We start from the raw sequence: 15,166 nt of genomic DNA, 5'->3' as shown, positions 1-15,166 counted from the left end.
CGTTCAAAGCATTTCCCAGCACGACCCCAGGCGCTGCAGCCACGCCCCTCCCGGGCGGGGGGGGCGGGGGGGGGTATGTAGTGGAAGCAGGGAGGATGCGCGCCCCCTGGCGGTCAAGGACGGGATTTGCGAGGAGGGCGGTGGCCGGCACAGCGAGGGAGGGAGGGGCGTGGCTGCAGCGCCTGGGGTCGTGCTGGTAAATGCTTTGAACGCGTGCCTTCTGGGGCGGATATCAGAGGCGGTCTTGGAGTGCTAGTATTCAGAACCTTGGGAAGGAAAGGAGATTTTTGAGCAGGTTGAGTGTGTATTTACCTAGATTTTTTTTTTTAAACAAATGGCATTGTAATTTGGTATTATAATGGGCATAAAAACCAATGTAGGCATCAGGAGCCCCATCCCTTCCGACCCATCATCTAACCCCATTTCTGTGTTTCCTTCCTATTTGTCTATAGGCAAATGTGACTCTTACTGCTTTAGCTCCAATATCACTAGATAATATTTTTCTCACTTGGTGTTTATAATAAGCAGCACTTTGAATATCTGTACGAAATTATACTTTGACTTGCAATGCCACAATCTCCTTAACCATTTGTTTCTTGAGAGAGAGATTATGCCCCCCCCCCTTTTTTCACTATTAACGCTAGAGTAGGTATTTTCACACATTTTAGTTTTTGTTTTCCCTGACAGACTTAGGAACCATTCTTGAGAGTAGGATTCATGGGCTCTGTCCAGAGTTGGCTCAAATATTTCTCTGCTTGAAAGGTGTATGTGTGTCCATAGGGGAGGGGGCGGCACAAAAGAACAGACTGCTTTTGACCTGATGTGACTTAGGTTTTTTTTTTCCTTTTTGAAGAACTTTTGTTATGAGAACTTTCAAACATCTACAGAAGCAGAGAAACGGTATAATGAGTGCCTATATCTTCATCACCCAAACGGTTAATGTTTTGCCATATTTGCTTCATCTCTTTTTGTATGAAGTATTTTAAACTAAATCCCAGACATCATGACATTCTATCCCTAAATACTATGTATTCTTATATAACTATAGAAATCATACCATCTAATATATAGTCCATATTGAAAATCTCCCTGTCATCCCCCAAATTCTTTTTACAGCTGGTTGGTTTGAGCCATGATCCAAATAAGAAGTGCAAAAGATATTTGGTTCCATTTTATCAAGTTTTTTTAAATCTGGAATAGTCCCTTGCCTTTTTTTTATGGGTCCGTTGCCTTCTTGAAGAGTGACTCTGTGTCTGATATCATTTCAGTGTGATTTGGTATACACCTTTTTCCACCCCCTGCCCCGAGATGACAAGGCTACGGGCACCAGCCCAGCTCCTAAGTCCTCAGGTACGCTGCCTTCTCTGTGACGCTCCTGCCAACCTCTCTGAACCATTCCCAAAGGTCATCTCTCCTGCCCCCCCTCCCTCCCCAGTTCTCTTCCCTTGACCTGCCTCTGTCTCTTCGCCTACTGGCTGGAGAATCTGGTGTCCCGCTCAGGCTGTGGGGCCCCCGGCTCCTCGTGCAGGTTTCCCAGCGACTGGATATCTGCCTGCTCATTACACCACACAAACTGGATAGAACATCTCAACCTGATTCTGAATCATGTTCACAGACATCACTTGACAGTTCCCCCATCTGATATCAAGAACCTGACAGGGAGATCCTGGGGGATGGGTGGGGGGGAAGGGGTAGAGGACAACGGAAACAACTGCCTGGCACCAGCTGGGGACGAGACTTCCTTCGTGACCTTTCTTGGTTTCTTTGTCCCTCCAGACGGCTCATGGGCCCGGCCCGTCGGGAAGGTGGGAGGGGAGGTGAAGTTGTCCATCTCCTACAAAAACAATAAACTCTTCATCATGGTGATGCATATTCGGGGCTTGGTAAGTACACGCACACAGCCTTCACGTGGTTCTGTATCTTTCTTCCGGTAGTTTTCTGACTGGTCAGAAGTTTTCTCCCTTCCTCTCATGAGGGTAACCACAGAAGTTACTGAGTACCCCCGGTGGCCCTGCTACCAGGGCAGGCCTGAGATATGACTAAGCAGGCAAGCACCGCCAGATACAGGTTCTTACTACCCGCGGTCTTTGGCAAGTTGTCTAAGTGTCCCGACCCTCATTGAAATGAAGATGTTAGTATCTACCTCGTAGAGTTATGGAGGGTTTCAAGGAAATAGCGCATACAGAGCACTTAACAGAATGCCTGGTATTAGTGTTGTGGCAATTATGATGATTATTATGAGGAAGAGGCCCAAAGGGTTTATTACCTGGTTGTAGAGATAAGGCAGCCACATGATGTCCTTCGAGCATAAGGCAGTATATAATCACAAAATTGTTGGTAGGAAGGGGAAGGGAACTTGCATTCAATACCTGCCATGTGCTGGACTTTTGTGGGTTGGGGCATTGGTGTGTGGCAGGGGCATGAACTTTGGAATCAGAGCAACCTGGGTTTCACTCTGACAACTTCATTCATTCATTCATCATTCATTCATTCAATAAATGTTCATCAGGTGCCTACTCTGTGCCAGGCACTGATTTACTAGCTCTAGATCTAAGCGTAAACAAAACACAATCCCTGCCTTCAAGGAGCTTACATTCTGGTAGGAAGAGACAGACAGACAAACAGACGAGTGAAATATATGGCAGGTCAGATAGTGGTAAGTGCTCTGGAGAGGAATAAAGCAGAGAACAAATACTGGGGTGGAGTGAAGTGGTGACAATTTTATAAAGAGTGGTCAGGGAAGCCTTCATTGATGACAAGGTGTTCAAGCAAAGACGGAACAAGGTGAGGACTGTTCCAGGTAGAGGGAGCAGTTAAATCCCAAAGCCCTGAGTCAGGAACCTGCCTGGGGCATGCTGGGAACTGCAAGGGGTCATTGTGGCTGAAGGCTGCAGAGCAAAGGGGAGAATGAATAGTAGATGTTGGGGTTGCAAAGGGCACAGCACTCCAGAACCTGAGTCCCACAGTCAAGACTGTGGCTTTTACCCAGAATGAAATGGGAACCGTTGGAGGGTTTTGAGCAGAAGCATGACAAGATCTAATTAAAAAGGATCAGGCTGGATGAATCACTAATTGGCTGGCCTTCAGCAAGCAACTTAATATCTCTCTGACTCATTTTGCACCTCTTGGGGGTTACTTGGATCAAATGACAAAATAGACAAAGACATTGGGCAAGGCAGGAAGATATCTGGGGACATGGTGGCTCAGTCAAAACAGACCAAGTTATGGCATGCCCCGAGCATTTGTATGAAAAGTATAGACTGGGTGTAATGGGCAATCGGATTGATGTTTTGGTAGGACACCTAATATTGTCATGGTAGATATTTCTATCAGAAGGGAGTGAGCTGGAAAGCAGACAAATTATGGTGCCTTGTAAGAAGCCAGGTGTGAGGGAGAAGAGTCTGGATCAGGTTGTGATCACAGGAATGGTGATAGGGACACAGACGTATGAATCTTCTTTTTGTAACATTTGTAAAATTTGCACTCCCTTTGTAGCAACTGCTGCAGGATGGAAATGACCCAGACCCCTACGTGAAGATTTACCTCCTTCCTGACCCTCAGAAAACCACTAAGAAGAAAACCAAAGTGGCCCGGAAAACCTGCAACCCCACCTACAATGAGATGGTGTGTGGAGGAGGGGCTGGGGTGGGTTGGCAAACTGTACCTGTTTGTGTAAATAAAGTTGTATTGGAATGTGGCCCCACCTATCACGGAAGTGTCGTCTGTGGCTGCTTTCATGCTGCAGCGGCAGGATTGCGTGCTTGTGACATAGACCAGACTGTTTGTACTCCTGTCTGGCTCCTCACATAAACAAGTTTGCTGACCCTTCGGTCAGGGAGTCCACAGCTGGGGTATGGCCTTGGCCCTGTCCCGTGGGGAGGAGGAGCCTGCTGGTCCTTTGCTGATAATGAGCCGTGGCCCCAATAAAAAGCCCTCACCTGTGGCATGCCTGGGTGACTCCCTTGGTTGAGTATCTAGCTCTTGGTTTTGGCTCAGATCATGATCCCAGGATTGTAGGATAGAGCACTGCATTGGGCTCTTCACTGAGCATGGGGCCTGCTTGAGGTATTCTCTCTCTTTCCCTCTCTCTCCCTCTCTCCCTCCCCCTCCTTCCCTCTCCTTCCCCCTCCCCCTCCCTCCCTCCCTCCCTCTCCTGCCCTCTCCCTCCCCCTCCCTCTACCCCTCTCTCCTGCGCATGCTCTGTCTAAAATGAAGAAACCGGGGGAAAAAAGGAAACTTGTTTTTAAAGTTTATTTTGAGAGAGACAAAGCGCCAGTGGGGGAGCGGCAGAGAGAGAGAGGGAACAGAGGATCTGAAGCGGGCTCTGTGCTGCCGGCAGCGAGCCCAATGCAGGCTCGAACTCACAAACCATGAGATCATGACCTGAGCTGAAGTCAGACGCTCAACCAACTGAGCCACGCAAGTGCCCCAAGGAAAAAAGGAAACTTAAAAAAAAAAAAAAAGTCCTCACCTTCCTCAACTCTAAGCAAAGAACAAAGTTCTTTATTTATTTACTTATTTATTCATTTGCTTTTAGATATTTAAGTAATCTCTACACCCAACGTGGGGCTTGAACTTACAACCCCGAGATCAAGAGTCGCTTGCTCTTTGGACTGAGCCAGCCAGGTTGCCCCAAAGAGCAGAGTTCTGTAAAGCTCTTCTTGGGTTCCAAGTACCTTCTCTAATCCCGCGGACTCGGGCTGGGGAGAGAAGTCATCTTAGCCCCCGCCAGATCGAACCTCCACAGACTTAAGCATCTCCCTCTTCTGTGTCCCCCCATCTTCCCCATCTCTGTTCGCAGCTGGTGTATGACGGGATCCCCAAGGGAGACCTACAGCAGCGGGAGCTGCAGCTGAGTGTGCTGAGCGAGCAAGGATTCTGGGAGAACGTTCTCCTCGGGGAGGTGCACATCCGCCTTCGAGAGCTGGACCTGGCCCAGGAGAAGACTGGCTGGTTCGCACTGGGATCTCGAAGTCATGAGACCTTGTGAGCCCAGCAGAGCCCGACCCATTCCCCCCCACCAACCCCCGCCCAGGACCCCAGGCGGCTGGGGGTGCCGGGGGAGACGATTCTTCCCTCCTCCATGTGCCCTTTCCTTGTGAAAGGGCAGAGCCCTTGGCGGGCCTCCCCTCTGTCCGGGTGGCTCAGGCCCCTGTGACGGGAGGCGGGCAGAGTTAGATGCTGTCTGCTGTCCCCTCCTCTGCCCGGCGGCATTTGGGTTGGCTGTGCTGAGCGGCTGTGAGGCTGCCGCGAAGTTTTAAGGTTACCTTGTGTCAAGGGAGCAACGCCTGGTTGGGGGTGAGTGGGGCGGGCTGAGTGAAGTAGCGTTTTGAGGGAGGGTGGGTGGATATCTTTATTTTTATTTTTAAAAAATGAAATAGTAATGTTGTCCTGACTGGACAGGAAGCCTCGTGAGAAGGGACTTGCATATGCCTCGGAAGGCAAAAGAGGAAGACGTCGGACTTTTTGTATGATTAAGGTTCTTATTGGACTTTCCCCTAGGGTTTTGTTTGTTCGCTTGTTTGTTTCTCATCTGTGTTTTTCTATCCATAGGAATTATTTGGGGAGGGGCCCAGTGGGTCCTGGGTGAGAGCCCTCCCTCTCTAAGGGCAGGCCGGGGAGGGGCGGGGAGGGTCTGGTGTGCTGGACTGAGGCCTGCTGTGGGCCTTTCTGATTGTGCCTCCAAAGGAGAGCGGTGTGATACCTACGGGTGTAAGGGAGGGCCTTCCGAACGGGGCCCTGCCGAGGACCTGTGTTCAGGGACCTGGGCTCTTTCAGGGGAGTTTTTCCTTCCGTCTTCCCCGACTTTGCCAGGACGTGCCCCGAATACGGTCTTCTACCCCTCCATTCTCATGACCCCTCTGGGGACCATCTGGTCCCTGAGGGTATGCTGGGGGTGCTTCTCCACACGTCTCTCTCCCTTCCTTTTTCCCTGGTGGGAGAAAGTGCTGCCTCAGCCCTTAGATTTGGTCCCCCCACCCACCCCGCCCAAGGACATCCTGGCCCTGGGAAGGAGACGGCTAGGCCGCAGATGCCAGTGTGGCCCCATCACCCGCCACACCCCCCCTTTTTTGTGTGCTGCTTTTCCCAAACTCCACTTCTGTCACATTTTTTTTTTTTAAATAAGAATTTCCCTCATTTTCTGGGGCCATAAACTTATTTAGTCTGGAGCCAAAGGGATGCCCTAAGCCGAGGAAAAGGGGCGTGGGGTGGGGGACTCCAGTGATGTTCTTTGGTGGCGAGAAGGCTGGATCGGAGGGGGGGTGATTGATCCCCGGGAGCTGAGCTAGGAGCGAGAGACGGGGTCTCTTGTCTCTTACACTTTTTATTCCCTACCTGGTGGATTTTGGATTCACTCTTGTGCTTTACTCCAAAGGGTTGTATCCTTTGGGGAAAAAAAAAAAAAAAGGGAGAGACTTTGAATTTGATATATTTAAACCGGAATTGGCTGGATGTACCCCAGGGTTGGGGCATGGAGGGAATCGAGGAGACTCTGAACTATCCCTCCCCAGCTTCCTTCTCAGCTCCAAGGATCAGAAATTCCCCCGTTTGCTGACTCATTCCATAACCAGAGAAAGAAGCTCCGTTCACTGAAGCCACAGGGGAGCAAGGAAATGTAAACTTTTCTTTTAGGTTAAAAATGTCAAGGGTAAGGTGGCCACTGTGGGGGAGGGGCTGGGGGAAGTGGGGAACAGGGGCAGAACTCCTCCAGGTGAATGGACCATAGATGCGTTACTGGCTTTTGGCCTGTAGCTCATTTTATTTTGACCCTCTCTGCCCCTGATTGAAAGAGGTCTGTGTACTGTATCCACTTCCCTTGTATCTGCTACTTTCTCTGGAACTGTATTTTCTAATAAATGACATTTGAGAAAAACAAAACCATCCTTTCAAAATTGGTCGATGCTCACATGAAGACACCTGGTGTACAAGATGAAAATCATAACAGTAGGGGTCTTACGATTGGAAACTTTGATATGCGTTGGTGCGCTGCCCTGGGCCTTCGACACTTGTCAGTGAAATCTTAGCCTCAGAACAACTTGATCAGGTGAGTAGTAGAATCCCCATTTTATAGGTGAAGAAATGGAAGCTCAGAGAGATTAAGTAATCTGTCTTAAACTCACAGCCGATCAGCCTTGGATCTCGAATTGGAATCTAGGATTGACTCCACACCTTGTGCAAACTCCTAGGTAATGTTTAATACAGCCCTTTAAGTTGGCGTAACATTTGTTCGTTTTCAGCGTGTCCTACTATAAACGATGTCCTTTTTCGTTACGCTACCGTCAAAAGTAGATCTGGTTCGTTCATTAATTCTATCAACAAACATGTACTGTGCTTTCCAGTGCTACAGAGTGACATGCCTCCATCCACAAAGAATATAGCTCCTGGGGTTGTGCGTTGGGCCCTGTGCCACGTACCGGGCTGAGGGTTACAAAGACAAATTCAAACAATCTCTGCATTTAAGAAGTTTAGCACCTAGGGGCACCTGGGTGGCTCAGTCGGTTGAGCATCTGACTCTTGATTTGAGCTCAGGTCATGATCTCGAGATTCATGGGATCGAGCCCCACATCAGGCTCCCAGCTGACAGCACGGAGCCTGCTTGGGCTTCTCTGTCTCCCTCTCTCTCTGCCACCCCCCACTCCAATACATAAATAAACTTTACAAAGTTTACTGCCGGCACACCTGGGTGGCTCAGTCTGTTAAGCATCCGACTTTGGCTCAGGTCATGATCTCGCGGTTTGTTGAGTTCGACCCCCATGTCGGGCTCTGTGCTAACAGCTCAGAGCCTGGAGCCTGCCTCGGATTGTGTATCTCCTCTCTCTGCCCCTCCCATGCTCATGCTCTGTCTCTCTCTCTCTCAATAATAAATGAACATTAACAAAATGTTTTAAAAAGTTTACTGCCTAATGATATTTAACCAGCCCCATTTTCTAAAAGGGGAAACTGAGCCTCTGAGATGCCTTACAACTGTTAAGTCATTAGAGCAGAGCCATAGCTCAGAACCCACCAAATGCAAGAAGGAGGTGGTGTGAACCTTGTACCAGCATTTCACCCAAAAGTTTTCAAAACTCTCCAGTGGGGTGTCCTATTTCACACCAGGAAATTTTGTGAGGCTTCCCAGGGACTTTCAGTAGTAAACAGGGGGAAGTGTTACCCATCTGCGGTGTTTCTAAGTGGTTTTGAGATGTCACTGCCGTTCTGGATAAATCCCAGGGGACCTTTTAAAAGTTAAACTTGAATCTGGCAAGAGTCTTAGTTGAGGAAATTTCTTGGCCGAATGGGGCAGAAATCTGAACCACCCTGAGGGCGTGGGGGTGAGAGCTGGGAGTATAGTAAGGGCTTGCTCAGGGAGAAGAGAAACAAGAGAAGCCCAGGAGGCTGGGTTCTCTGAGTTCAGAGAGAGGTGGCAGAAATGAAGTAACCTGACTGGCTGGGATGTGGGGGCAAAGATTAGATTGGACTTGAAAGGTCAAAAATGAGGCAGCATTTTTTTTTTTAACATTTATTCATTTTTGAAAGGCAGAGACAGAGCACGACTGGGGGAGGGGCAGAGAGAGAGGGACACACAGAAACAGAAGCAGGCTTCAGGCTCCGAGGCATCAATCAGCACAGAGCCTGCATCAATCAGCACAGAGCCTGATGCGGGGCTCAAACTCACAGACCGCGAGATCATGACCTGAGCCAAAGTCGGCCACCCAGGCGCCCCTAAAAAGGAGGCAGCATTTTTAAGTTGGGAGGGAATTTTGGTGGCTGGGACGTCTGTGCAACAAACAGACTGAGGTGTCTGTTCAACAAACCACGCTCATGGTCTTCTCTGGGTCAGGCAGGGCAACCAGGCAGTGTGGCTACTAAAATGACAAAGATCCAGCTAGGGAGGCAGACCCGGGAACAAAAAGCGACAGTGCAGCGGCTCAGGGCCAGATGAGGGCAGGAAAAGGGAGGGAGCAGGCAGGCAGAGAGGGCCTCACAGGGAGAAACTGAGCGTCAAAGTCGATCAGAACTCCAGATTTTATTCTTAGTGTGATGGGGCTGCCATCACACTAAGCTTTTGAGGAAGGGACTGCAGTGCTCCAATTTACATTTTAAAAAGGTCATTCTGGCTGCTGTTTGAAGCAGGACTGGATGACTAGATGCAGCAGAGACGGTCCCTGCAGAGAAGGTCTCTGCGGGAGTCTAGGAGGGAGGTGATAGTGTGGGGACGGTGAGAAGAGTCAATTTCGATAGAGAGTTGGTGAATTTCAAAGTAGTGCTGACAGGATTTGCTGATGGATTAGATGTGGAGTTGAGAGGAAGTGAGGGTGACTCCTGAATTGAGGGCCTTGGCCGCTGGGTGAGGAGGACTGGGGGCATTACAGATCATGGGGAAGATGGGCCTGGGGGAGCTAAATTAAGAGTTTTATTTTGGGGGAGCGCCTGGGTGGCTCAGTCAGTAAGTGTCTGACTCTTGGTTTCAGCTCAGGGCATAATCTCATGGTTCCTGAGATCAAGGCCCGAGACATGCTCTGCACTGTGAGTGCAGAGCCTGCTTGGGATTCTCTCTCCCTCTCTCTCTGCCCTTCCCCACCCCCTCAAAATAAATGAACATAAAAAAAAAAAAAAAAAGACTTGGGTGCATGGCTGGCTCAGTGGGTAGAGCATGTGACTGTTGATCTCAGGGTCATGAGTTCGAGCCCCATGTTGGGCATGGAGCCTACTTAATAAATAAAATTATTTTTTTAAAAAAGTTTTGTTTTGATCATGATAAAGTTGAGATGTGTGGACATCCACGTGGTGAGGCAGGAGAGTGGAATCTGAAGCTCATGGGTGAGGTCAGTCTAGATTTTAGGTAAGGATGTCATCAGCATAGGTTGAGATCACCTAGATTAGGCTAGAAAAAAAAAAGATATGGGTGGACTGAGCTCTGATACAGGCCAACATTCAGAGGAGCCACTGGAACTGTAGGGAAACCAGGGGAGTGGCGTCATGGGGGCACAAAGAAAAGTTCCGTCGGTACCCCAGGGCTGCTGTAACAATGCGCCACCGACCGGTGGCTCAAACAACGAATGAATTTGCTCACAGGTCTAGAGGCTAGAAGGCCAAGATCCAGGGGTTGGCAGAGTTGGTGCCTTCTGCAGGTTGACAGGGAGAATTTATTCCATGCCTCTTCCAGCTTCTCATGGATTGCCGGAAGTCGTTCACATTCCTTGACTTGTTGGGGCATCACCCCAATCTCTGCCTTCGTGTTCACATGGTGTTCACAAGTACATGTGTTTCATGCATGTGTGTCTGTGTCCAAAATTAGCCTTTGTATAAGGACACAATCAGATTAGATTAGACCCACCCAATGACCTCATCTTAACTTGCGAAGGCCCTATTTCCAAACAAGGTCTCATTCACAAGTACTGCGGGATGAGGACCTTCAATATCTTTTAGGGGGACACAGTTCAACCCACAGTAGTCAGAGGCTTGGACTTGGCAAATGTTCCTGGCAACCTTGATAAAGGCTGTTTGAGTGGTGGGGACAAAGGCCACATTGGAGGAGGTGGAAGAGAGAAGAGGTCATGACAAGGTAGAGACCATGACCGTAGGTGACGCTCGAGAAACTTTGCTGTAGTGCTGCAGAAACTTGGAGGGCACGAATCTGAGAGAGTTTTGTTCATTTTTAAGATGGGTGATACTAACTGCATGTGAGTGTTCTAGAAGCTTGAGAGAGACAATTATAGGTTACAAGAAAGAGGGGCTAAGGAAGGCTGGAATTCCTTCCGTAGACACAGAGGGACAGGATCCAGGAGGCTTCTTTTCTTTTTTTTTTTTTTTTTTTTTTTGAGATAGAGGGAATCTTTTTTTTTTTTAATTATTTTTTAGAGTTCACTTATTTTTTGATGGAGAGAGAGAGAGAGCAGGGGAGGGCAGAGAGAGAGGGAGACACAGAATCCGAAGCAGGCTCGAGGCTCTGAGCTGTCAGCACAGAGCCCGACGCGGGGCTCGAACTCATGGAGTGTGAGATCATGACCTGAGCCGAAGTTGGACACTTAACCAACTGAGCCACCCAGGCGCCCCCAAGAGGCTTCTTTTCTTGTTACGGAATTGAAGGCAGAGTATGTGGGTCCAAATGCTGGAAGATGGGTGGATTTAGTGGTGGAAAGGTGAGGTTGTTTATGTCCAATTGTGTCTGGTTTCTCAATGAAGTATGGGGTGTGACCGTAAGCTGAGGATGTGTATTTAAGGGAATGCTGGAAATTGGAAGAAATTGTGAAACAGTCTCAGAGTGTGGGAGAAACAAAGGTGGAACTATGAACTGTCGTAGGAATGCCCGGCACTGATGAAATTTGTGGTCACAGATACGAAGCAAGTCAGTCGGTGCTGCTGAGTGCTTTTCCTCGGCCATGGTTAGCTGAGTGCGTAGATTAAGAACAAGTGGGTAGTTGAGTTCAACTAGGGTTGGGATTTTGCCAGCGAAGAGCAAGAGAATGAAGCGTCTTTGCAGTGGGTTAGTTTTTGATACTGGATCGTGGAATTCACGCTGGGTAAGGAGGGAAGCGAAGGAGGGCAAGAAATCACAACAGAAGTGGAAACGGCAGTGGTGTGGAGGTTTCCAGGGGTTGGTAAGTCGCTGAATAGGGATACGGGGCAGTGAGCTGGGAAGATGGCAGGTGGTGACCACGTGAAGTGTGGGATACTTAGAAGTGAGATCTTGGAGGTGGTGCTGGCAGACAAATGAAGTCAAAAGCTGTATACCCTCTGCCTCAGGCCCGCAAAATCTTTTAAAATGAACATAATCAACTGAGGTTTAAACCTCACCTTCTGCCAAAGTGCCAGTCAGCTTGCCAGTCCAAGGACTTCTTGTCCTCACCAGCACACCTACAGCTACGGCAACACTTTGTTATCTCGGTGTCCAGAGCTACCCTCCCTCCACCCTCTGGCTGATAGCAGGCTCGAGGAAGCTGGTTTACACTTTATTTTCCTGTTGGGACTGACAGGGCTAAGTCACACATTCTTACAGGTTTTGATGCTTTAGGACTGTGTTTTTTTTCCCCTTTAGAACAACTTCCAAGGTAGGGAGAATCAAATTATATATTCAAGGACTAGATGGGGAAGGGGAGGCTCATTCAAGAAAGCTTTAAGGGGCGCCTGGGTGGCTCAGTCGGTCAAGCCTCAGACTTTGGCTCAGGTCATGATCTCATGGTTTGTGGGTTCGAGTCCCGCATCCCACTCTGCGCTGATAGTGCAGAATCTGCTGGGATTCTCTCTCTCTGCCCCTCCCCCACTTGTGCTTTCTGTCTCTCTCTCTCAAAATAAATAAATAAACTTAGAAAAACTAAGTGGAAAAGGGGTGCCTGGGTGGCTCGGTGAGTGAAACGTCCGACTTCGGCTCAAGTCATGATCTCACCACTCGCGAGTTCGAGCCCCGCGTTGGGCTCTGTGCTGACAGCTCAGAGCCTGGAGCCTGCTTGGGATTCTGTGTCTCCCTCTCTTTCTAACCCTCCCCCACTTTCACTCTGTCTCTCTCGCTCTCAAAAAATAAACAAACACTAAAAAAATAGAAAAAAGAAAAAGCTTTAAGAAAACTTTTGGGGGGACATGTGGTGTTAGCCACAAAGTCGACAGTGGAAAACAAAAAAAAGGCTTAGCCATAAGGAAGATGCTGTTATTTTAAAAGTTTTTTAAGTTCATTTATTTATTTTGAGAAAGAGAGAGAGAGGGAAAACACCCGTGGGGGAAAGACAGAGAAGGAGAGAGGGAGAGAGAGAATCCCAAGCAGGCTCTATGCTGTCAGCACAGACCCCGATGTGGGGCTCGAACCTCCAAACTGTGAGATCATGACACAAGCCAAAGTCAAGAGTCAGACTTTCTTTTTTTTATTAATTAAAAAAAATTTACATCCAAGGTCACTAGCATATGGTGCAACAATGATTTCAGCAGTAGGTTCCAGTGATTCATCCCCTACGTATAACTCCCAGTGCTCATCCCAACAAGTGTCCTCCTTCATGCCCCTTGCCCGTTCAGCCCCTCCCCTCACCCCCAACCCCTCCAGCCGCCCTGAGTTTGTTCTCCATATTCAAGAATCTCTTATGTTTTGTCCCCTCCCTGTTTTTGTATTATTTTCGCTTCCCTTCCCTTAGGGTCATCTGTTTTGTGTCTTAAATTCCTCATATGAGTGAAGTCGCATGATATTGGTCTTTCTCTGACTCAAGAGTCGGACGTTTAACTGACTGAGCCACCCAGGCACCCCTGATGCTGTGGTTTTAGAGTATTAATACTTTTCCATTCATTCAGCAAACATTATTGGTCACCTATGATGTGCCAGCCAACATCTAGGTCAGTCATTCCCTAACTTTTTGGGCTCAGGATCCCTTTTACACTCTTAAAAATTATTGAAGACCCCAAGGAACTTTTATGTGTGTTATATACTTATCAATAGTTACTGTTCAAGGAGTCAGAATGAGGAATTTTTAAATATTCATTAAAAATAATAAACCCACTACATGTCAACGTAACACTTTTAATGAAAAATTATTTTTCAAAACAAAATGTAGCAAGAAGAGGGACAATTGTTTTACTTTTTTTCCCCAAATGTTGTTAATATCTGGCTTGATAGAAGATAACTCGAATCTCCTATCTGTTTTTGCATTCCACGGGTTGCCAGATCACTTATCATGTATTTTCTAGAAGATACATGTCGAACGTACACTCATGAAAAAAATGAGAGTTAAAAAGGAAAATAACAGCTGCATATTATTATGAACATTATTTTGGCCTTGAGGGCCCCCTGAAAGGGTCTGAAAATGGGATCCCCATGGGTGCCCAGATCATATTTTGCGAACCACTGGGCTAGGTATTGGGAAATCGCCCTCAAGGAGCTGAAACCAGCAGGAAAGAACATTTATAGGTGTATGTAGTGTAGCGTGTTAAGTGTTCAAGTAGTGTATAATAATATTGTTCTGACCGGGAAGGTCGACAAAGATTTCAAGAAGGGGTTGATGTTTGAGTTGGACCTTGAAGCATGAGTACTTATATAAGGGGGAGGAAGAGGGCTTTCTTGGCTGAGAAACAGCACACATAGAGGCAGGACACAAGTCCAAAGTTCTGGAGTATTAACACGCATGAACGGAAGTTACTGAAGAGAAGGCTGGCAAAGCATAGTGGGAGGACAGGCTGTACAGAGCCTTGATTGCGTAGGCCATGGGAAACCATTGTTAGCTGCTAAATCACAAGTATTAGCTGATGGTTATGCCCCTACTCTCTCTAGGCCAGGTACTGTATTAGGAATTTCATTCTCTCACCAACCTGTTGAAAGAGGAATTGTTAGTCTCGCTTGACAACCAAGAAACTGAGGCTTCAAGTGTTTAATTTTCATGCTTAGATCTCTTTTCTATTGTTAACCTCCTATTATTAATACATTTTTTTCTGAAGTTCTTAGGATTAAAAATGAGATATTTCCAGAGCTATGGATAAGATAATAAGGGGTAAACCATAGAAACTGAGGACCTTTTAGATTCCTAGAAGGAAGTGGCTGTTCTTTGAACAGTCCCATTGAAGCAGGAAGAGCAGCTGGCTTCCTCCTGGTTCCTGAAAGATCTTTCCGCAGTCCCTAAGTGCTTAAAATTGCCACACTCCGTCTGTAATAGATTTTTTTTTTTTTAATTTCAGAGGTGTCATTGAAAAACTTTTAGCAGAAAAAAGAAATGAACTAAGGAGAATTAAATATAGCAATTATAATAGACAAAATTTTTTCAAAGGATAACGGTCCGTGTGTCCTTTACATGCTGTATCCTGCGGTTCTGGGCGGCTCAGGACATAAATAGGACTCGAATGTGTTGGCTCCTAGGAAGCATATAAGAGAGTCAACACCTCCAAGGACTACGTTTCTTTCCTCCTCTGCAACTTCAGTTTGCCTCTCCTGAAAGGGGACAGTCTAATAGGGCACCACCTAAGAAACAAGAGTTCACATTTTCTTGGGGAGATGTATGTGGATTAGATACTGAAAGCTGGGTCGTAGGCAAAGCTAAGTAGTGATTCAGAAACTCGAAAACCGAAAGGGCACGAATGCATAAGAATGATTCATTTTTCCCTTACGATTTTGCACTCATTATCCACTCCAAATTATTAGTGTCTTAACACCAGACGTGTATTTACACAGTATTGTCAATTCTTATTATACTAAGATCTCATGCTGACGATCTACTTA

The 15,166-nt window shown here is 47.5% G+C and overlaps 1 protein-coding gene and 1 non-coding gene across 4 annotated transcripts in view; both read left to right on the top strand.

Annotated features, from left to right (window-relative positions):
* Positions 1 to 8,640, top strand: part of PIK3C2B (phosphatidylinositol-4-phosphate 3-kinase catalytic subunit type 2 beta) — a 67,943-nt gene extending 59,303 nt beyond the window's left edge. For 2 of the 3 annotated variants that reach the window (XM_049634448.1, XM_049634447.1), the window contains 4 exons: positions 1,269 to 1,350; positions 1,777 to 1,883; positions 3,496 to 3,624; positions 4,802 to 8,640. In XM_049634448.1, coding sequence (XP_049490405.1) covers positions 1,269 to 1,350; positions 1,777 to 1,883; positions 3,496 to 3,624; positions 4,802 to 4,990 — 507 coding nt within the window. In that variant the 3' untranslated portion in view covers positions 4,991 to 8,640. The remainder of the gene's footprint in view (positions 1 to 1,268; positions 1,351 to 1,776; positions 1,884 to 3,495; positions 3,625 to 4,801) is intronic. The other variant, XM_049634449.1, reaches the window with a different exon arrangement.
* Positions 8,641 to 9,609: 969 nt separating this feature from the next.
* Positions 9,610 to 9,682, top strand: TRNAN-GUU (transfer RNA asparagine (anticodon GUU)). Its single transcript has one exon. It is a non-coding gene; the product is annotated as a tRNA-Asn (tRNA).
* The last annotated feature ends 5,484 nt before the right edge of the window (positions 9,683 to 15,166 follow it).

This window comes from Panthera uncia, chromosome F1 (assembly GCF_023721935.1).
Source record: "Panthera uncia isolate 11264 chromosome F1, Puncia_PCG_1.0, whole genome shotgun sequence".
NCBI classification, from domain to species: domain Eukaryota; kingdom Metazoa; phylum Chordata; class Mammalia; order Carnivora; family Felidae; genus Panthera; species Panthera uncia.
The sequence above is the reverse complement of the archived record's forward strand: the minus strand, read 5'-3'. Positions and strand labels throughout refer to the sequence as shown.